Genomic DNA, 24,303 nt, shown 5'->3' with positions numbered 1-24,303 from the left:
AGCAGCAGCCTCTCTCCTCTCCATATTACACACAGCAGCAGCCTCTCTCCTCTCCATATTACACACAGCAGCAGCCTCTCTCCTCTCTATATTACACACAGCAGCCTCTCTCCTCTCTCCTCTCTATATTACACACAGCAGCAGCCTCTCTCCTCTCCATATTACACACAGCAGCCTCTCTCCTCTCTATATTACACACAGCAGCAGCCTCTCTCCTCTCCATATTACACACAGCAGCAGCCTCTCTCCTCTCTCCTCTCCATATTACACACAGCAGCAGCCTCTCTCCTCTCTCCTCTCCATATTACACACAGCAGCAGCCTCTCTCCTCTCTCCTCTCCATATTACACACAGCAGCAGCCTCTCTCCTCTCTCCTCTCTATATTACACACAGCAGCCTCTCTCCTCTCCATATTACACACAGCAGCCTCTCTCCTCTCTCCTCTCTATATTACACACAGCAGCAGCCTCTCTCCTCTCCATATTACACACAGCAGCCTCTCTCCTCTCTCCTCTCCATATTACACACAGCAGCAGCCTCTCTCCTCTCTATATTACACACAGCAGCCTCTCTCCTCTCTCCTCTCTATATTACACACAGCAGCCTCTCTCCTCTCTATATTACACACAGCAGCCTCTCTCCTCTCTCCTCTCTATATTACACACAGCAGCAGCACTGATCTCACACTGTACATCTTTACACTACAATAGTAACAATATAGGGGGAGGTTTAGCAAAGCCTGTGCAGGGAAGCAGTTACCCGTAGCGACCAATCAGATTCCTTCTTTTATTTTTAAAAAGGCCTTGAAAAATGAAACCTACAATCTGACTGGTTGCTATGGGCAACGGCTTCCCTGTTCCTCTGCACAAGTTTTGATAAATCACCCCCCTAGTTCCTGTTTATAGCTCCAACCTATGCTGCAGTGCTGTACGCAGATTGTAGTCTGCCATGCTGTCCTTACTGCTGCAGTTTCTTCTTGGCTCAGATGTAAATTAGATGTTAGGGGTGTGGCTAAAGAAATGTGGATGCATAACCCCACCCACCTGATGACTCACTGTTCCCTCACTGGCAGGAACAGGAAACAGAAAGGGAACGTGACATCACAGGAAGTAAAGAAAACACAGGCAGAGTGGTCATGTGACTGAGCCTGAGAACACAGTAAGCGCTCTAAATAAAAAATAGAAGTGTATGTAGAATATGCAACATCCACAGAGGTCAATGCAATGCTAGTTTATCAAAATATCTCGGACAACCCCTTTAAGCCCCGTCCCCTTCTCCCCTTCCGAATTTACAAAGAGGCGCACGCCTCCTAGTGTAGCGGGCCGGACCTGCGCCCAGAGCAGACGTTGTGCAAACATCTAGACCTGCTTTCTAGGCGTAAACATGGTGTAAGGTGAAACTGGCTCAGTCGCCCCTAGCAACCAATCAGATTCCACCTATCATTCCTCACAGATTACACCATGTTTGATAAATCTCCCCCGAAGTCTTTATTACAGACCTGTAGGAACTCTTGATGATACCTTTGTGGGACCCCACATTGTCCAATAGAACCAATGCTTCTACGGAATTACAGTTTTCTTGCACTTTCCCATTGACACAGATGGGGGAGATTTATCTGCGCTTGCATTTCAGCCTGTTCATAAACCTTTATCAACTGTGTCTGTAAGCCGATATTAACACAGTTGATAAAGATTTACGCCGAAATGTGTAAAAAATATGTAAAAACCTTTCCATTCATGGAATAAAGAGAAATTGCAGAGCCTTGTGAGTTCCGAGATTCTTATATGTGCATCCAACTTAGACGTATGTACTGTAAGGTCTAATAAGCCATGAAGGATAAGGGAAGGGACCAATAACAGCATATGTGAACACACCTGTGTGTGTATATATATATATATATATATATATATATATATATATAGCAAATGGCGGTTTACCCCTTTGATCGCTTTCATGGCTCATTGTTATAAAACTCATCTTTCAGTATTTAGAAGAGGTCACTCTTTTCTTTTAAATCAACTGGTGTCAGAAAGTTATATAGATTTGTCATTTGTCAGCAACTGTCCAGAGCAGGAGAGGTTTTCTATGGGGATTTGCTGCTGCTCTGGACAGTTCCTGACACGGACAGAGGTGGCAGCAGAGAGCACTGTGTCAGACTGGAAAGAAAACACCACTTCCTGCAGGACATACAGCAACTGATAAGTACTGGAAGACTTGATATTTTTAAACAGAAGCAAATTACAAATCTATATAACTTTCTGAAACCAGTTGATTTGAAAGAAAATAATTTTTGCCGGAGTACCCCTTTAACTTGAATGGGGCTGACCTGCAAATTGTTTGTTTTTGCTCTACCTTACCTTATTCCTATTCCTACCTTATGATATCTGGTGGCCTGACGTGGGGCAATAATATCCTTTGGGTATCTATTAATGAAGTGCATTTAATGATTTGTTTAAATTACTTAACTTTCTCTAGACAAAATAAAGTGTTGTACTACATTGCAGCCTCACTGTTAGGAATGAAGATAGAGGTGAAAATTCAGGAAGAACGCCCCACACCACAAAGATGGAGACTATCCAAGCTGTAGAAGAAAGGTGAGTGCCCATTTCAATGCTACTATGCAGTGTGTCAACTATTCAAATTGTTCAACTCTTAAGGGGCATTTTCCCGGACTAGTTCTTTTTTTAGGTTAACCTCAAGGCATGTGCGGAGAGATGAAAGACTGTAAAATCTGTTCTCAGCCCGAGCGTGCTGCATCTTCTCTGCTGAGCCCATCACATGCTCTTGGTTACAAGAGTCTAGTGACAAAAATTCTTCCCAACTCATATGACGGTATTTATAATGACAAGTCGATGCCAGCATAGTACAGTATGCTCATAGAAACAGGTTTTGTTTTTATTTATTTATTTATTTTTTGCTTATTTTTTTTTGCATCTCTTTATTTTAATATCTTATTTAAATAATTTGTCCCCTATATACAGGATAGAGGACAAGTAAGAGATTGCGGGGGGGGGGGGGGGGACAGGGGGGGATTGGGGTCCGACCTCTCTAACCCCTGATGATCTCCTTATTGGTCCTCGGCTCCTTTGTTTTGTGGGTAAGGCACATGACCCGCGGCTCTATTCATTGTTATGGAGCCGTTGCAAAGAACCGACTGCTGTACTTGGCTTTCTCCAGCGGCTCCATTCATTCTCTATGGAGTTGCCAGAGAGAGCAGAGTACAGCACTCGGCTCTTTCTAACGGCTCCATAGTTATAAATAGAGCCAGTCACGTACCGTACCTGCGATTCTATTCAAAACAAAGGAGCCACGGTCCGATACAGAGATTGCTGGAGGGTACTGAGATCAGACCCCCTCCAATTTCTCACTTGTCCCCTATCCTGTGGATAGAGGGCAAGTTTATTTTATCTTGGAATAGCCCTTTGAAGCTATTTGCCTAATACTCATGGAGAAACAATCTTGCATCACTTGTATAGTTAACTTATAGCCTAAATGGACGCCCTATGACCCACAAAAAGTATCTAGGGCCATGTCTGAAGCCATACAATAATTGTTGTAAGGATAAAAGAAACAAAAAAGGTAAGCTTTTCTATAATATTCAAACCTAAAGAGATTAATGGGGAAGACAAGACAAGAGACAAAAGGGAAGAAAAAAAAAAGATTTTCGATGGACAACCCCTTTAAAGAGCCCTAGTCTGTTTTTGGTCATTGCCGTCATTTGTTCCATGTTACGTACATCAAACATATGCACAAAGAGGTCATTTTGGGTTTGCGGGATGGTCTCTTCCAATGTTTGGCTATAAGACACCTTGTTCGATATATTAAGTCCCAATTTAGTGGATGCAACAATAAGAGGATAAAACACCAGATCCAATGGGATCACCAGTCCATGATCTCTTTGACTGAAGCCTTCACCAAGTTCCAGTATGGGACATTGAGGGGGCAGGGCCAATAAATATAAGGAAGAGACCCCACACCACCTTGACATCTCTAACAAATGTTAGGGTGAGTTGGATTAATAGCATGTAGGACCTCCGACATATGGTACCAGAACAGCATCAGCTTATATTGGCTCTCTTTATAAGTGGTGCAGATGGGGGTCTTAGCTACGTCCCAGATTATACGCCAGATAGCCTATGGTAACCTCCTAAGGAAGACCCCCTCCCACCGATCTATGTATGGATACTGATCTGGACACGATCAGCCAATATACGGTCCTCGGCTGATCGCTGTCACTTTTTTTACAGGCCGATTGTCGGCTGCAGGAGTATTTTTTAGCAACACTCCTTGCCGGTAATCGGCCCATGTAAATACAATGATCTTCTCTGCCACCCGTCCACTCTTTCAGGTGGGCCTGGAACTGAAGCTGCATCATAAATGTCTGAGAAGAAAATGGCTGTTCAGTCTGCAGTTCCATTCTCATCAGATCTACAGTATGATGTATTCTAGAATATAGGTCTAAATAACAGATGACTTCATGATGCCAGTTATTAAGGGTATGTTCACACTGAGGAATAGGTGAGGAATGGGCGAGGAATTAAAGAGGAAAGTTTTCTGCTTGAAAATTCCCCCTCTTCAGCTCCTGCAGGATTTGAGCGGAAAGCAGAAATTCAAAGCCCCTTTGACTTCTATAGGATTTCTCTAGCGGAATCCACCCAAAGGGCCCAATGCCACCGGACGATTATTGTTCAGATTATCGTTAAATCGTTAGAATCTAAAGGATAATCGTTCGCTTGAATAGCAGTTAACGACTAACGACCGAACGAGAAATCGTTGATGGTTCAATAAGACCTGGACCTATTTTTATCGTTGCTCATTCTCAAATCGTTCGCATTGAATAAGACGTCGTTCGGTCGTTCGCAGTAGTGACGAACGCAAATAGCGACGACAAGCCGACCGCAAGAACGATCATAAGTTTACGATTATCTTTCCATGTAAATGGGTGAACGATTTCAGGACTTTCGTAATAGCTGTCGTTTGGATCGTTTATCGTTAACGATTATGTGAACGATAATCGTCCGGTGGAATAGGGCACAAAGAATGGACATGTCAATTCTTTGGGTGGAAAATGGATTCACGGTGGAACATTTCGCGCGTAAATTCCACCATCTGAACAACAGAGCGGAAATCTCATTGACCACAATAAGACATTGCTCTGTTCCTATTTTATAGGAGTTTATTTCAAGAAGATTGCGGATTCCACCTACACATTGCGGATTCCACCTGAAATTCCTCAACATCAAGGGGAGTTATCAATTATCACATACCACCATCACGAGATCGTCATAGCAACATATATAACAAAGTCGCCCGTGACCATTCATGTGCCTCCATACATGTGATGAAACATCAAGTACAGATTAAATGTCCCAAACAAAGAGAGCTGTATAGGTGCCCAGATATATAGCAGCTCAATGAGATGATTTATAGATACTTCAAATTTGATGATAAAATAAAATACTTAGAAACGCGTATGTAATAAAATAAAATGAATGCCGAATGAAAAAAGTTTTTACAAGAGGGCGCCAGATCCACCAAAAGGGTACCTACATCCAAAAATATCAACAATATGAATTCTATGTACATATTTACAAAAAGTAGCACTATAGGGGGCGAGAGAAAGTGGAGACAATGGGGGAGATTTATCAAACATGGTGTAAAGTGAAACAGGCCCAGTTGCCCCTAGCAACCAATCAGATTCCACCTTTCATTTCTCACAGACTCTTTGGAAAATGAGAGGTGGAATCTGATGGTCACTTTACCCCATGTTTGATAATTCTCCCCCAATGTGTCAGGATATCCTTCCAAATTCAAATAATGTCTATGAAAAGATTGTAAACATTCCTATATACTGTAGTCTTTCATGATTCTCTTCTTCGCAGTCCTTCCAATCTCATCTTCTTCTTAAGGGTAGCTTCACACGTACCGTATCGCTGCATTTTTATCGCTGCGTTTTTATCGCTGCGTTTTTGGTGCGATTTTTACATGCGACTTTTGATTTTCACATGAAAATCATGTGAAAATCAAAACGCGCACGTAAAAAAACGCAACAAAAACGCAGCAATAAAAATGCAGCGATAAAAACACAGCGTTAAAAACGCAGCGATACGGTACGTGTGAGGGCACCCTAAGCCTTAAGATGTGCAATACCGTGCAGTAATTTACAACGCTTTGTCTTTAAAGGTGTTCTCCAGCAAAAAAAAAAAAAATCTTTAAAGTCAACTGGTGTCAGAAAGTGCCAGAGATTTACTTCTAAAAAAAAAAATCTCCAATCTTCCAGTACTTATTAGCTGCTGTATGTCCTGCAGGAAGTGGTGTATTCTCCCTAGTCTGACACAGCGCTCTCTGCTGCCACCTCTGTCCATGTCAGAAACTGTCCAAAGCAGCAGCAAATCCCCATAGAAAACCTCTCCTGCTCTGGACATACATTAGGGAATTATCCATTGTGACATTTTCTAATACAATTAAATAACTTTAAGGTGAAGCTTCTGCATCTTCATATACAAACCCACTTCATGCAATATTAGGACACCTTTGTGACATTCTTTGGAGTTTTGGAATGAACTTAAAGATGCAGTTTTTCCCCCCAAATGTCTTATTTATGGGTCATTGTCTATAAGAACACATCCTGGATGCCCACAATAATGACCAATTAGCTCCTGTTGCTATTATAGCCCCCCAGGAGATATTGTATCCTCCGGAATATTGCACCATTCTGTGGTGTGCACGGCCGCACACGTTATGTATCTGGATTCCTCAGAGTTCCCACAGCATCTCAGTCTGGGAAATCCTCATGCTCTGGGAAGGTAGAGCACATCTTTATTTTGGCCTGTATCCAAATTACAATTTAACCTCATATAGAGAGGCAGCCAAAAAATCAGAAATCAGACTGTTTAAAATAGCTATTTTAAACTCAGTGTTTCTTGGGAATCAAATATATGTTTACAAAGCAAGAGCTTAAGCTATGTGCCCACCGAAGGGGAATTATCAGTGGGAAAAACCTTCTCTTCAAGCAGAATGCAGTGTATGCCAGCTATCTGCATGCACATGTGTATGTGTATGTATGTGTGTGTGTGTGTGTGTACATGTATGTATGTATATGCATGTGTGTATGTAAGTATGTACATGTATGTCTGTATGTATATGTGTACATGTAAGTATGTATGTATGTATGTGTGTACATGTATGTATGTATGTATGTATGTATGTGTATGTATATAGGTATGTATGTACTGTATGAATGCATATGTATGTGTGTATGTATGTATGTGTATGTATGTACGCACATGTATGCACATGCATGTATGTATACACATGTATGTATGTATGTACGTACGTATGTACATGTATGTCTGTATGTATATGTATGTGTGTACATGTATGCATATAAGTATGTATTTAAGTGTGTACATGTATGTATGCACATGTGTGTATGAATATACATGTATGTATATACTGTATGAATGCATATGTATATATGTACATGTATGTATGTACTGTATGTATACACATGTATGTATGTACGTACGTATGTACGTATGCACATGTATGTCTGTATATTTATGTGTGTACATGTATGCATATAAGTATGTATGTAAGTGTGTACATGTATGTATGTATGCACATGTGTGTATGAATATACATGTATGTATGTACTGTATGTATGCATATGTATGTATATGTATGTATGCAAATGTATGTACTGTATGGGAATGTATGTATGTATGCACGTACGTGTATGTGAGTCCACAAGAACATGGTGCTTGGCAATTCTGAATACTTGAACGGAATATGTCAGTAATTCACTTTCACACCTTTAGGTCAAGATGTCTAAGCGAGGTCTAATTTTAATGGACAGCTTCCATATAACCTTATAAACTTACACAATAGAATTAACTTTAGGCTGAAACTTTATTGTTTTGTAGAAAACTTTATACAGCAATATATCCTGTTATAATATAAACTATTATTTCTCCTAAAAGGAGAAGTCTGGCCAACATAAAAATGGCCGGGGGGGGGGGGGGGGGACATAATAAAGAAGCTCTACTTATTACCTATTACTACCTATGACAAGGAACGATTATCGTGCGAATTATCATTTTATCTTTCAAATTTTGTTTAGTTTAAATGCAGGCAACGATCGCACTGCCAACGAGAAATCGTTCATCGTTCACTTGTTTCTGACACCGAAATCACCGTTAATCGTTTGCTAATGATTTCAGGTTAACGATAAAAGATCTAGTTTATCATTACAAATCGCTTCATCTAATAGGACCCTTACTCTTTCCCGTGCCCCCGCAGCACTGCCTTACCACTCACAGGCCCCCCTGGCCTCCTGGATCTCCTGCTTCACTGACGTTACCACCTGACCGATAGTCTGTGACTGGGCTGCAATCCATTAACCAGGAAGGGCACTTTCTCCCGGGTCGTGACAATGCAGAAACCCGGGAAAAGTTTTATTCCAGTGGCAGTCAGTGATCCTGTGATTTGTGCTGCGGGGGTACGGGGATGGGTAAGGAGAACTTCTTTATTATGTTCCCCCCTGCTCCAGCCTGCAGTTTCCCCCATAAATATGCTATTTTGACTGAAGTTTTTACTGGTCAAGGTCCTTGAGCCAAGTCATCTTTTGATCTTTAGAATAAAGAAGTCCCTGCTATTTGAGATGCCATGCAGTTTCAGGCTGGGCAGCATACCCTAGATGTCTTTAAGATTGCCAAGACGATCAACATTAGCACAGATTTGCATGAGTATGGAAAAGAGTAGTAGTGGTGAGGAACCACTCACCTGATGATGTTGCACTAACACCTACAGTAGCAGAATAATGGTAGTCATTCGGTGCAAGCCACTCCATGTGGATCCTCCAGGAGACGGGGAGCCAGCCAAGATCCTAGGGTAGACCATCATCGTTCCTTGGTGTGCCTTTAGTCTCCAGCATATTGGTAATGGTGATGTACTACTACATGCACTCTACCTAAGGTGGAAAAGCATGAAGGAGTATCTGTCAGCACCTGGGCCATACCTAAGCTGCGGACAGTGTGCTGTAGATGGCAGTCTCCTAGTGAGCATGTTCCCTTTTGGTACTTTGTCTGTTGAGTGTATTATGCACAATCTCGCGTCTCTTGCTGTAATCTAGAGTCAAAGAGGAGTTGTGGCTCAATGTTTATGCTGCACTCTGGCACATCTCACCACTCCTTCCTTCTCCCTCTCCTCCATGAACAATCAATGCTGCCCTGCCTCCTGCTCATTTAGCTGTCAGTCAGTACCTGCCAACAGAGAACTGATCTGAAATCAGAAATAGTTGAACCACCTAATCTGTGTTGGAACTGTGGTCTAGGGGTAAATCACCTGTCTAGAGACCTGCAGCAGGTTTTGCTTTGGTTCGATTCCCCTGACGGAAATGAAATATTTTTTTTTTTTCTTTTTTCTCATCATTTTATCAAAGTGCAAAGAATTCCCAATCAGGTTCATATTAGTTTTTTCTCCATCATTGCAATGAAAGATAAAAATAAACACAATATATTTATTATTTTTCTTCTAATTATTGTATTAAAAAAGAATGAAAAAATAATAATTTTGACCTCTTTGCACTTGGGGGCTAGGTTCACACTATGTAACTGTGCGGCTGTATTTTTTATGCGGCTGTAAATGTGCGGATGAAACTCCGGCCGTGGGAAAAAATAGACATGCGGCTCAAAACATACGGTCATTTACTTTGAAATCTGGTTCAACTAAAAATAACAAATAAAATCTTAAGAAAGTGATGCAAACACCTCTGGATGCATCTGGGAAAGCAGAGAACACAGTTTACATGAATTGCTATTACCGGGGTTTGCGATCCTCTGCACTAATGCCGATGTCTCTCATGGTTAATCTATTAAAATAATAAAACACATTTTCGTTGTAATAAAGTCCCTTTCGTTGTTCAATAATTAAATTTAAACTAATCCATCATTTTGCAATTAAATATACTGTTAAAATAAATATATATATAAATAAATGTATATTTATATATATATTTATTTTTTGACAGTATATTTAATTGCCCAATGATGGATTCGTTAGAATTAAATTATTGACCAACGAAACTGAATTTATTTAATCGAAAATGTGTTTTATTAATTAAATATTAATTAGTACAGGAAGCTCCATAAGCCGTTAATTCATATTGCCGGTAATAGAGCTTTCTGTACTAATCATCACTTTACTTTAATGAAAACATCAAATGTTTCTTCTAATTATGTTATCACAATAGCATTATTAGAAGAAACATTTAGAATTATATGTGCGCTCAGCTGATTGGCTGATCAGCTGAGCGCACATATAATTAGCGGGTCCGCAGTACAGTGACTTCATTGTGCTGCGGACCAGCGAAGAGGACACATCGGGGTGAGTATAGAGCTCTCCCCCTCCCCAGCACTGCACCCCTCCCAGCAAGGAAGGGGGGGTCAGTTAACCCCTTCCTTGCTGGGATGGGTGCAGTCTGACATCAGTCTGGCCCCCAAGAGGTTAAGGGGGATGCAATACATCCTCCCTTAACCCCTTGGGGGCCAGACTGTAAGCAGCGATCTGTAAAGATGCTGCATACTGTAAGGTGCACAACACCGCTCACAATGATGGGTGTTGTGCTCCTGTTTGTGTGTTTTTTGTGTGTTTCTCCCTTTTTGTTTTTCAGATATCGGTATCCTGTGGATTACGTCGGATTCCGTGGACTACGTCGATGACCAGCGTTTTTTTAATGTTTTTTTTTTATAAAATGGTCAATGAGGGGTGTGGGGGTGTTTTTATTTGAATAAAAAAAATGTTTAACTTGTGTCTTGTCTTTATTTCTTTACTTTATAGACTTAGTAGTGGAAGCCGTCTAATAGACGGAATCCATTACTAAGTTGGGGCCTAGTGTTAGCCGGTATAAAATGGCTAACACTAACCCCCCATTATTACCCCAGTACCCAATGCCACCAGGGGTACTGGGAAGAGCCGGGTGCCAGTGGTCCCGTAGCGTCAAAATTTGCGCTCCTGGACCGGGCGGCAGCAGGCTGGTAAGATTTAGGCTGGGGAGGGCCTAAACCAATGGCTCTTCCCACCCTGGTGTTACCAGGCTGCTGTCGTTTGGTTTTTAACCCGGCTGGTTATAAAAATAGGGGGGACCCTATGCGTTTTTTTTAAATTATTTATTTATTTAAAAAAAAACCGCATAGGGTCCCCCCTATTTTTATAACCAGCCGGGTTAAAAACCAAACGACAGCAGCCTGGTAACACCAGGGTGGGAAGAGCCATTGGTTTAGGCCCTCCCCAGCCTAAATCTTACCAGCCTGCTGCCGCCCGGTCCAGGAGCGCAAATTTTGACGCTCCGGGACCACTGGCACCCGGCTCTTCCCAGTACCCCTGGTGGCATTGGGTACTGGGGTAATAATGAGGGGTTAGTGTTAGCCATTTTATACCGGCTAACACTAGGCCCCAACTTAGTAATGGATTCCGTCTATTAGACGGCTTCCACTACTAAGTCTATAAAGTAAAGAAATAAAGACAAGACACAAGTTAAAAAATGTTTTTATTCAAATAAAAACACCCCCACACCCCTCATTGACCATTTTATTAAAAAAAAACATTAAAAAAACACTGGTCATCGACGTAGTCCACGGAATCCGACGGAATCCCCAGGATACCGATATCTGAAAAACAAAAAGGGAGAAACACACAAAAAACACACAAACAGGAGCACAACACCCATCATTGTGAGCGGTGTTGTGCACCTTACAGTATGCAGCATCTTTACAGATCGCTGCTTACAGTCTGGCCCCCAAGGGGTTAAGGGAGGATGTATTGCATCCCCCTTAACCCCTTGGGGGCCAGACTGATGTCAGACTGCACCCATCCCAGCAAGGAAGGGGTTAAGTGACCCCCCTTCCTTGCTGGGAGGGGTGCAGTGCTGGGGAGGGGGTGGGGAGAGCTCTATACTCACCCCGATGTTGCCTCTTCGCTGGTCCGCAGCACAATGAAGTCACTATGCTGCGGACCCGCTAATTATATGTGCGCTGAGCCGATCAGCCAATCAGCTGAGCGCACATATAATTCTAAATGTTTCTTCTAATAATGCTATTGTGATAACATAATTAGAAGAAACATTTGATGTTTTCATTAAAGTAAAGTGATGATTAGTACAGAAAGCTCTATTGCCGGCAATATGAATTAATGGCTTATGGAGCTTCCTGTACTAATTAATATTTAATTAATAAAACACATTTTCGATTAAATAAATTCAGTTTCGTTGGTCAATAATTTAATTCTAACGAATCCATTATTGTGCAATTCAATATACTGTCAAAAAATAAATATATATATAAATATACATTTATTTATATATCTATTTTAACAGTATATTTAATTGCAAAATGATGGATTCGTTAGAATTAAATTATTGACCAATGAAAGGCACTTTATTACAAAGAAAATGTGTTTTATTAATTCAATATATTAACTATTAGAGGCATCGGCATTCGGCATCATTGCCGGCTATTTTTGAAGTACTCCGTACGGACCGCCTGTCAATCCTCGGCCGCATGTCCAGCCGCAAACAATGGTCTTGTTCATTTTTTACGGGTCCGTTTACGGTCGGGCCGTAGATTCATACATAGTGTGCACTGTGCAGCCGTATATCCTATACTTTCCAGCGTACGCATGAACCACCAAAAATACCGCCGCACAATTACATGCCGCAAATACAGCCGCACAGTTACATAGTCTGAACCTGGCCTTAAAAATGATACAATAATGAGAAAAAAAGAATTATTTTTCATTTCCAACAGGAAATTCGACCAAAGAAAACAAACAGGTGCACAATCTGGACAGGTGATTTACCCCTAGACCACAGTTCCTACACAGGTTAGAACATTCAACTATATCTAATTGCAGATCAGTCCTCTGTTGGCAAATACTGACTGACAGCTGAGCAAGCAGGAGGCCGGGCAGTATTGATTATTCATGACGAAGAGGAAAAAGAAAGTTGTCGTGAGGTGGGTTGGAGTGCGGCACAAACACTGAGCCACAACTCCTCTTTGACTCTTCATTACAGTAGGAGACCTGAGATCCCTATAGATGTATTTGTATGATGCAGATCTAACAGTACTATTTTTTTCTAGCTATAACTACTGTTAGTGGTACAAAGTTCACACAAGACTATATACTAATAAGACATTTTGACTTTCAGCCAAATTCCAACCGATGAGGAAATTCTAACTTGGTCTCACAACTTTGACAAGATGATGAGGAGTCCTGGAGGAAGAAATCTCTTCCGAGAATTTTTACGCACAGAATACAGTGAAGAAAATCTGCTTTTCTGGCTGGCATGTGAAGACTTAAAGAATGAAGAAAACAAGAAACTTGTCGAAGAAAAAGCTAGAACTATTTATGAAGATTATATCTCCATACTTTCGCCAAAAGAGGTAGGTCGGCACAAAACAAACTTTAAAGCTGAACCATGTCTATTTTTAGGCTATGTTCACACAACGTTATACAATGGCCGTTGTTTGACACGGCTGTTGGTTTTAGTGTGAAACATTGGCCGCTGTATTACGTATTCCTCCAGCAGATATTGCATTGTCGGCCGTCGGAAAATTCTTTTGAATCTGCCAACCATAAGTCAACCATTGACTTTCATTCACACTACAGCCAGCAGGACGGCCACACAACATGTGAACAGTCTATTTTCTGTGGTCATTGTTCGCGAATTGGGACCATAGAAAATAGACATGTTCATTATTTTGTAAACAATGTATTAAACAACGGCCGTAGTTCTATTAAAATCAATACAAATCAATGAATTTGGAAACCATGCGGCCATTGTGTTTGATGATGACTACAGCTGTATTTTCCCAAATTCATTGCAGTGTGTGAACATAGCCATTGGCTGTATCTGGTATGGCAGTTTAGTCCTATACATTTAAACCAGACACAGCTTATAACAGACTTGCTTGGACATCTTTTTTTTTTGGCTGCTTTTCAGCCATCTTTTTGGGCGGACATAAAAAAAGCCATATGATAAAAATTGTGGATGTAATTTGCATAATAGCTGAGACCCGCTGCGATCAGGAAATATAGCCGGGGAAAGGGCATGGGGGCCATGTCATCCACTCCCCAGCCAAGCTATATATCCTGATCGAAGTGGGCCGTCTGAGCAGTGAGACTCGCTGCGATCAATAACTTTCGACATGGATGCCAGTCAGAAGTTATTTTTAAGGACAGGTAGTCTTTAAGATTTAGGTTTTGTTCAGCCAACATTGTTTTTCGGACATATTTTTATAGACCTGCATTTTTTCGGCATAAAATAAGGCTGTAATTTAATATTAACGTGCAAAAATAAAGTGCATGATCGTTATATATGGTTGTAATGATCAAAAGATGCCCATATTTTTGCCTCAAAATGACGACCTTCCAATAATGCAGCAGAACAAAAAAATATGCCCTCAAAGTGTAACTTTGTCCACACTGGAAAAGATGTAAAAAGAAGCTCCCCCCCCCTCCCTCCCCCCCATTTTAGGGAAAAATCAACAGTGTCATTACAAAGTACAATTGATCCCACAAAAAACAAACCATCGTGGCCACGTAGCTCTGTAGATGGAGAAAAATCTAGAGTTGACTTTCAAGTTGAAGTTCAGTTTCGTTATGGATAGGCCAATCAGACCCCTGATAAATACCCCATGTACATTATAGCTGTGTTCCCACAACTTTTTTTTATGTGGCCATTTTGCACCCATTTTTTTCTCTCTAAAAGCAGCCAGCAGCCATTTGGTATGGAGAGAGCTCCCGAACCCTCTCTGTATCTCCTTAACAGGGCCATTATATAAAGTTACGTCCTGGGTCATTAAAGGACTAAGAACAGCCTAAACTTATAAATCTCGACCCTGACTGCTGGTGTTTCGTATGTTTTGCTTATAAATCCTTTTTTCTTGTTTTACTAGACCTGTGCTGCTGTGTACTTTGTATTACTGTGCTGCCTGGAGCTTGTACAGGCTGCAGCAGAACTAAAGATAATCACTTATTTCAGAAGTATCTCCCGATGATATACCTGGATATGAAAGAGCTGACACTAGAGTTCAAAGTTTTTGAAAACTGCCAAACTTTAAAGCCTCTAATTTTTGTCTTTGGTGCTGACATCCAACCAAGTTTCTGCAAATCTGTTTTGTGTTTTATTGTTATTTCCATTTTATTATGATCCTTCCCGAAATGGTTTTAAAAGATGGAAAAGATATTAGCTCTAGCCTGAACTGGAGCCTTTAGAAGCGTCTCCCTGTAGTATCACCTCTGCCTCAGCACAGCTTGAGATAAACACTAGGGGCCTAAGAGACATTTAAAAAAAATTTCAAGAATAGTTTTTAGTAACCTACCAAAAAAAGAGAAAAAGATGAGTACCTGAAGTAAGATGATGCACTCACAAATATCTAAATTAGAGATGAGCAAATACGGCAAATACGGCGAATCAAAATTTACTGCAAATCAGGCCGTTGATTCGATTCATTTTGCAAAGCGAATTCCTGTGCATTTGTTAATTGAAAATGGCGGCCGCACAAGCTGCAGGCCCCTCTGTAATGTCAGCTCCTCCCCCTCTAAGGAGGTTCAGTAACGGAGGTGGCCAGTCAGCTGTGTGCGGAGGAGAGAGCAGGATGGCAGCAGGCAGTTACAGCAGAGCAGGGAGAGACTAAGAGAGCGATATGGGGACAGAGAGGAAAGGGGGGCTGATTGTGGGGGATTGTTTGTTGGAGCTGCCAATTTAGGACACCACTCCTGTCCTTGGAAAAATATTGCTATTACGCCGTTGATCCACCAAGGTCCATTGCTGTCCATGGCAAAAATTGGATTGCTGACTGGCTGATTGACACTTTCGTAAATTGCTATTTTCCGATTTTTGACACTTTTACAAAACTATGCTTACAGTGACTGTGTACCCACAATCTGCCCCCTCCTAACCACTTGTACCTTCAGATAGCTGTTTTTAATCCAAGATCTGTCCTGGGGTCCGTTAGGCAGGTGATGCAGTTATTGTCCTAAAAAAACAACTTTTAAACTTGCAGCCCTGTTTCAAATTGGCATGGCCTAGAGTGTCTGGGCATTAGGCTCTCCATCCCTTCTCCCCGCCCTCTTCATCATTAGAAATGCCCCTGGGCAGAATTTCCTATTCCTCAACTGTGTAAACACTGAACATGTGCTGGATCGTTAATGCACCTGTGCAGTGTTCAGACAAGTGAAAAATAGAAGAAATTCTGCCAGGGCCATTTCTAATGGTAAAGAGGGTGGGGAGGAGGGACGGAGAGGCGGTGCAAGCCTAATGCACAGACACTCAAGGCCACGCCAATTTGACACAGGGCTGCAAGTTTAACAGTTGTTTTTTAGGACAATAACTGCATCACCTGCCGAACAGACCCCAGGACAGATCTTGGATTAAAAGCAGCTATCTGAAGGTACAAGCGATTTGGGGGGGTCAGATTGTGGGTACAGAGTTGCTTTAAACAAATTCGCCCTTCTGTCATAGTCCCAGTATTGTAGCTACTAGAGTTTTTGCTGTTTTGATGAAATTTGTTAAATTCACGAATCTTATCGAGTTTCTAGCTGCTTCGCTCATCTCTAATCAGAGTATCAAAAATGTTAATACAGACTAAACAGACATATTAAAACCAATTAAAATACACAAACCCTCACTCCGAGACCTCAAATTATCCTCCAGAAAATGCTGTACTCGTCTCTCTCCGGCAGCTCCATAGACCGTGCCAACCTACGGCTATATTCAAAACAAAGGAGTTGGGGGTCGATCTGGAGATTGCTGGTACCCCCTGCGATCTCTTACTTGTCCCCTATCCTGTGTAAATATCTACATGACTTTTTGATGTTTACAGTCCAACCCCAGTTCCCTTATTCTCTTTGTACCCACAGGTCAGTCTTGACTCCAGAGTCCGGGAAGTGATCAACAGGAATTTGCTAGATCCAACACCTCACATGTACGAAGATGCCCAACTTCAGATTTATACACTGATGCACAGAGACTCATTTCCAAGGTTTTTGAACTCACAACTTTTTAAGACTCTTCTCGAAAGTACAGAAGGTTCCACCATTGACTCTTAGCCGAAATCTTCGGACAAACTATACCCGGGGTTTTGTCTCAACAGAACAAATATGTAGTTTAATAACATCAGACACCGAGTTCCTGGAGAACTCCAGTTGTGCACTACTCAGGCTACTGTGAAAAATAAACAAGAAAACTGCTTTCTGTCTCCATTTCCCCCCAAGGTCTTTCATGCTTGATTTTGAGAGGAAAAAAAAACAAAACAAAAAACAACAACACTGGAATTGCCACGTTTGTTTTATACACAGTTCACTTGAGCATAAGATCTATTTGATGGACTTTGAAAATACAAATTGTTTTATCTCATACAGCATGTGTACAAATAGGCATTCTCCGTAACTCACAAACACGTTGCAATATATAGGCAATTACATTTAACACTATTTTAGGTGGAACTCCGTCTAAAGCGTAACCAGACCTTGGCTTGGTTTGCATATCCCTACTTGACGGATGTGTATTGGTCAAACCATTATAACATGAAATGATACTTTCGTCTAGGGCGTTAAGACAATGGATATTGTAAAGGCAATACACGAGAAAGCTTCATCAGGTGCGCGATGAAAGCAAAGGAGATAGAAGTCGGGTTAGACACAGATATTCACTGCCAAATGTGGCTTTTTTTTTATTTTTGTTACAGAATTTGCAATGTCAAAGAAGCACAAACCACATAAAGGATATATGTCTGGATGACCAAATCTCTGAGCTGACATTGTTTATTGTTATTTAAAAAAAATAGCATATTTATGTACATTTCAGATGTCATATACATAGGATGATTTAATAAAACTGGTCATCCAGTTTTAACAGTGTTGTCTAACATACTGTATTACAGCGAGAGAGAGAAAAAAAAAAAGAAAGAAAAAATTAAATAACAAAGAGCTTGATACTTTAATATTTTGAATAAAATATAATAAAATGTTTACCTATATGTAGCATTTGAAACATTTTAATGAAAAAAAAATTCTGTCTTTTAAATTAATATTACTGTGTGAACAATGCTTTGAATGCTTTGGTTTAAGTTTGAGAGTTACATAAACGTAACGGTTAATCTCTCGGCTTCTTCGCTTATTGTACCTCTCTTTGAAAATAAGGGAAGCTGTAGAGGTCAACAAGTAAACCAAATTTTTTTTTTTTAAAGAATTAAAAAAAAACAGTGTTTTTGCTTGTAGCTGTTTAAATTATGATTTTATCACTGTTTTTTTTTTTTGTTTTTTTTTGTTTTTTTTAAACCTGCCTTTTATATTTAAATGTGTGTGGATCTAGGTTTATAGGTATACACACATATACGGACTTGACTGCTGGCATTTTACTTTTTACATATAGTAAAACATAGTAAAGCAAAGATATAATACAGTTATTCCTTCTGCTATTAACAATAGTAGGGGGAAAAATAATATTAGTTGCATGAATTTTAAGTGGCAGACTGGGCCTTACATTGTTTTAAAATGTTATTGTTAATTACATGTTACTACCTCTATTTTTTATTTAATTTTTTTTTTTTTTCAATTCATACAGGTTTAGTATTTTACTTGAAGCATTACATTTCCGTTTGCATGATTTCACCTAAATGACGATGTGTACCACAAATACTTTACATTTGTATCTTGTACAGAAATCAGGAGAAATGGATATAAAGGGCTATTATATGCTCCCTATGCAAATATTTTACTTATATTATATTAGTATTAAAAAAAAAAAAAAAGATAGCATTTAAAGTAACAATAAATTAAAATAGATTAAAAAAAACTAGATTCTGTTTACACTGAGACTACTGAATATTCTGAGTTTAATATTCAGCACTTTTAAAATGTTATTATTTATACAGTTGTAGATAAAGAGAAAAAAAATGATATTTATTACAATAATTTCTTTAGTATAAAAAGTTTTGACATGAAAATGTTATTGTGCTATTCAATATTATATTCATATTGGTTTACTTGCTCACCAAATAAATAATGGTGAAATATATATATACGTAGCAAAAAAAAAATTAACTTTTTTTTTCCAAGAATGTGAAAAATCAACATTTTTCCTAGAATCTTTTTTTATTCTCTGGGGTTTATGAGCTACAGATACAATACTGTAGTAGACTTTTTTTTTTACCTAAATGAACTTGTATTTGCTGCGTGTTTCTATTTTTTGGTGTCAAAGCTGTTATGGTGCTTGGTGCGCAATAACACAATACAGATGGAAACTCTGTATAGACATTGGAAAATATGTACAGAAACAATGGCAGGATTTGTACTCAGTGGTTGTTAATGGCATTTGTTTACAGTATAAAACTTTACACTTGAGAGGGAAAAAAAGGATTTTTTTGCATGGAAAAAAAAAGTTCTGAAAGGAAAGCTTTACTGTGCCATATGGTGGGACCAAGTCTCATATTTTTAAATAATAGAAGTATATGGGTTAGTCCACCACAAATCCTGAATCTTTAACAGGCAGATTTTGCTGAGTTTCACTGCAGACTTCACCCGATGAGTCTTCAAAAGGGGGTGAAACTCGCAGTGAAAATCCACAAGAGATTTTAGATTTTAAAAACGTGCACTTTCCTTGTGGAACATTTCCACAGCATGTGGATGGGATTTGTAAAATCTCACCCACTCGCCTGCTACTGCATTTGGCCGTGTTTTTTACCTTCACGAACGCGCTGGTAAAATCCACAGCATTTCTATGACATGTAAATGAAAACTTAAGTATCTCGAAGAGAAACAATAAAATAAGGGCATGAGCTCTCAGCTGAATTTTTTTCCCCTTCCTTTTGTGACACAATTAATGATAATGTTAACAGCTAAACATTTCATTGATAATTTCTGAATCCCTATAGTTTGAAGAGCTTTGAGTGCATGATAATTCTTTTTATTACAAGGCATTTATTCTTACTGCTGAGAAAAGTAAAACTGCATGGGTTGTGCTTGTGCCAGAGTATTCCTTACTGGTTATGAAAATGCTCATGTGTTATGTTACTGTGTCCAACTTTGGAATAGGGCACATATTTTTAAGAACATGTATGAAAAGGTGCAGTCACACTTACGTGATTTGACTTAATTTAAAAAATTTTAAAAGTTTTTGAATCCGCACACAGACACATCCAGAAGATCCAAATGATGGCTCCAGATTAGCTGATTGGTAGACATCTGACCTCCGGAACCCTTACTGATCACAAGAACAGAGGTCAAATGTCCCCAAGTGAATGGAACAGCAGTATATATGTTCGGCTTTGCTCCACTCGGTCTCTATGGGGCTTCCAAGTACTGCGTTTGCCAGTGTTTGTAAGTCACATAGAGAGTAAGTGGAGCAATGTCCAAGCATTCATGCTGCTGCTGTATCCACTTGGGGAACATTTGACCTCTATTTTCTAGATAATTAAGGGTCCCAGTGGATGGACCCCCACCGATCAGCTAGTTATTCCCTATCCTGTTTATAGAGGTAAATATATTTTTAGGATAACCACTAGAGATGAACGCAACTCGAGCATGCTCTGGTCTGCTGCAGAAGTTGGATGCAGCCCTAAGGCTGCCTGGAAAACATGGATACAGCCATAGATCATAGGCTGTATCCATGTTTTCACGACTCCCTAGGGCTGAATCCAACCTCTGCAGCCACCAGTAATCAAATGCTGCAGGCTCGGTTTCAGGTGGAGCCAGGTGTGCTCAAGATTCCCTCGTCTCTTATAACTACTTTAAAGGGCTATTCTGGACTTATGCTGACAATAATATTGTGCTGGGACCACTCCAAAATAGAAAAAAAAACATACCTAGTCCCAATCCCCCACTGATTCCTCACAACTCCCATTCAGCTCTGTCCAGTCCCCTGATTTCTCTTTTTCCAGTTTTCAAGATGAACACTCAGGAGCAGGACGTGCAAGCTCAGCATCGGTGTCCTGTCCCGGCCAGTGGTTGGCTGAACTGGCAGGGCCTGCTTCTGAGCACCGTCTCGAAAGCAGGAAGAAGAGAGAAAGTTGGGGAGCAGAAGGGAGCCAAACGGGAGCTGAAGGAGACCAGGGCTAGGTAAGTATGACTTTTTCCACCATTTTGTAAGAGGTCTGACTCAGTATTAACTTTAAGCCCAATGCCTATTGTAAGCCATGTGTCTAGAAGAGACGCAATATGTTCTAGAGCACAAATGATATAAGATTTTTTTCTGTATTCACACTACTATGATTGCTTCCAATTGTAATAGAACAATGGCCAGTATAATATTCTGTCTTTCAATAAATTCCAATGAATCATGATAGATCCTATCGACTTCTATAGTGGGGTCCTTCAGATTTCCATCAGTGTTCTAGGGTTTTTGTTCCTGCTATCAATAATATAGTAACCTTGATGGAAAGAAATCCTGAAGTAGGGCAAACAAAGCCTTCAAGTCAAGGTTATTTTTATTTTTAATACTTCTTCGATGAGATATTTGTAATGGAGAATCAAATTATACTTCAAAATGTTGGTATAAAAATATTAGTATACAGCTCTTTATAATTTATTTACATAACCCAGGCCGAATAATTTATAACAATATACATATATATAACAATATCTGTTCTACCAAAGGGGTCAAAATCATGGATTCATTCTCTGTTTATCTTGTTCTTTTATGTTGGCTTGATTTATGGTTTTGTTTTTGTTTTTACATTTTTTGTAAGTATGACTGCACCTTTGTATGGTAGAGATTAGTTGACCTCAATTGTCCTCCTAGGCCCATGATGTATCTCTCCACTTTTCTTCATGAGCTTCAGAAGAACAAAACCTTGTGTGTGTGTGTCTCGGGCCACAATCAACTTCTCATATTTTTTGATTTGACAAGATTTTAATTTAAAAAAGTCCTGACAACAGGTATCCTAGGAAAGGTCAGTATCTGAAATATGTCGAAATGATTTGTATGCATGAGGGCTTTCCTACTTGTGTACCCATGTAAATTGAGGCCAACAATCTCATTCCTTTTAAACAACAAAGCTCCGCATTCAGATGGTGCTAGATTTAAGCCATTTGCCTTTGCACTGTGGCTATTTTGATGTCTCAACATAATAACGTAATGGCTGGGGTGCCAGTTATGCCAAATGTGCTACATTGATACAACAGCATATCCTAATCCTTCAGAAGCAGGCTTAGAAATTAGTTTCCCAATATATTGTGTGGTCCCCATTTGGATTTTTAACTTTTTATCACAATAGACAACTACTCAGAGCTGGATCAGTAAGATCTAATAACATGCCACATCTGCCACAGATTTAGACCATAGACAGCATTAAAAAATTCTATAGACCATTGACCATAGACAACATTGACAAATTTCCATTGACCATAGACAACTTTGACAAATATCCATAGACCGGTGATCGTGGACAAATTTCCATAGACCATTGACCATAGAAAACATTGACAAATTTCCATAGACCATTGACCATGGACATTAAAAAATTTCCATAGACCATTGACCATAGAAAACATTGACAAATTTCCATAGACCATTGACATTAAAAAATTCCATAGACCAGTGACCATAGATAATTTTTTATACACCATTAACAAATTTCCAGAGACATCATTGACAAATTTCAATAGACCATTGACCATAGACAACATTGACAAATTCCACAGACCATTAACAAATTTCTATAGACAATTTTCATAGACCATTGACCATAGACACCATTGTGGAAAAATTTCCAAAATAATGCCACAACTCCGGATAATTTGCCCAATTGGTCTGTTCGATTCTAACTCACAGAAAGGTCTAATGCTGATACATGTGTCATGCAGCGTTGTTTCAGTTTAGCATTCGGCATATACTGTGCTATTTTCCCAACCGAAAAATAAAAAATGAAAATCTGCAAACCAAATAACTTACAGTATTCTAGCAATTTCCATGATATTTATTTATTTGATAGCACTTTGATTTTGGAAATTTTCATGATGGGAATTGCTGGCACTTTTATTCAAATGGAAATATGAGTTGTATTTCCCTTTAAATGTTTGTCTAACAATAAAATAAGTACGGTATTTAAAAATGATGTAAGTGCTTTGTGCATTAGTCTAGCCATCGAAGTTTCACTGCTAGGAAGTTCCGCATTATAACCTTAGCAAGATTTTTGTTCTATTATCACAAATGGATGTACTTTGTTGCGCTGTAAAAGTGGATTTGTCACTATTGTTGTAAATTCAATTAAGATGTGAAACAAGCAAAAAAGTAAAAAAACAGATATAGAAAAAGTATATAAAACCATATTATATTACGTTCTGAAATGTTATGCTTAAAAACAGTTTTGCACCTTTTATAATATAATAAAGTATATTTCTTTAAACTGCTCACGTTCTTAGTGTTACAGATTGTGTGCTTTGAAAGGAACAATGGTTCAAGTACACAAACCGAGAGACGATCCTTACATAACAATGGTTCCTGCATTTAGTATCCAACTATTGTAAAGTTTATAAAGTTTCGATAGAGCCAGTCTACAGAAAAACGTTTAGTAACCTTGTAAGCACATTGTATTACTTATATTGCATTGGTCCTGAGTTACAGTCTGTATTAAAGGGGCATTCCTATCTTTAGGCTATGTTCACACAACACATAAACAACAGCCGTTGATTTAAAGGGGTACTCCGGGCCGGGGGTATTTTTGAATATCACCGGGGAGGGGGTGGAAATTGAAGCCGGAGGTCACTTACCTCCCCTGTTCCTGCGCCGTTGCCCGGATCCTGCCGCCCCGGCACTCCCATCCTGTGTCTGCTTCCTGGTCAGAGCTGCCGCATGAGACATCACGTCTCATGCGGCAGCTCTGACCAGGAAGTGGCCGAGGGACAGGAGTACGATCCAGGCACCAGTGCTGGAACGGAGGAGGTAAGTGACCTCCGGCTTCAATTTCCACCCCCTCCCTCGCGATCCTTAAAAGTACCCCCTGGCCCGGAGTACCCCTTTAAATGAAAAGTGCATTGAAGTCTATGGACATTGTTCAATACATCGTCTAAGTCAATGGCCGTTGTTTGCATTGACCTCAATGCAGATCATTGCATTATGAAAAGAATGGCCGTTGTGTAGATTGAAAATAACGGCTGTTCTTTTCATAATAAGTACGTTGTGTGAACATAGCCTTAAAGTGTTACTCCAGCCATTTATTTTTTTTTCTTTCAAATCAACTGGTTTCAGAAAGTTATATTGATTTGAAAATTACTTCTATTTAAAAAATCTCCAGTCTTCCAGT

The 24,303-nt window shown here is 39.7% G+C and overlaps 1 protein-coding gene across 5 annotated transcripts in view; it reads left to right on the top strand.

The window, feature by feature from the left end:
* RGS17 (regulator of G protein signaling 17) overlaps positions 1-17,947 on the top strand; it is a 79,923-nt gene extending 61,976 nt beyond the window's left edge. For 4 of the 5 annotated variants that reach the window (XM_069954619.1, XM_069954620.1, XM_069954622.1 and 1 more), the window contains exons 3-5: positions 2,506-2,595; positions 13,206-13,440; positions 16,922-17,947. In XM_069954619.1, the coding sequence (XP_069810720.1) occupies positions 2,506-2,595; positions 13,206-13,440; positions 16,922-17,110 (514 nt within the window). In that variant the 3' untranslated portion in view covers positions 17,111-17,947. The remainder of the gene's footprint in view (positions 1-2,505; positions 2,596-13,205; positions 13,441-16,921) is intronic. The other variant, XM_069954623.1, reaches the window with a different exon arrangement.
* Positions 17,948-24,303: the final 6,356 nt, after the last annotated feature.

Source organism: Dendropsophus ebraccatus, chromosome 15 (genome assembly GCF_027789765.1).
Source record: "Dendropsophus ebraccatus isolate aDenEbr1 chromosome 15, aDenEbr1.pat, whole genome shotgun sequence".
Lineage (NCBI taxonomy): Eukaryota > Metazoa > Chordata > Amphibia > Anura > Hylidae > Dendropsophus > Dendropsophus ebraccatus.
This window is presented reverse-complemented; position numbering and strand designations above follow the sequence as displayed.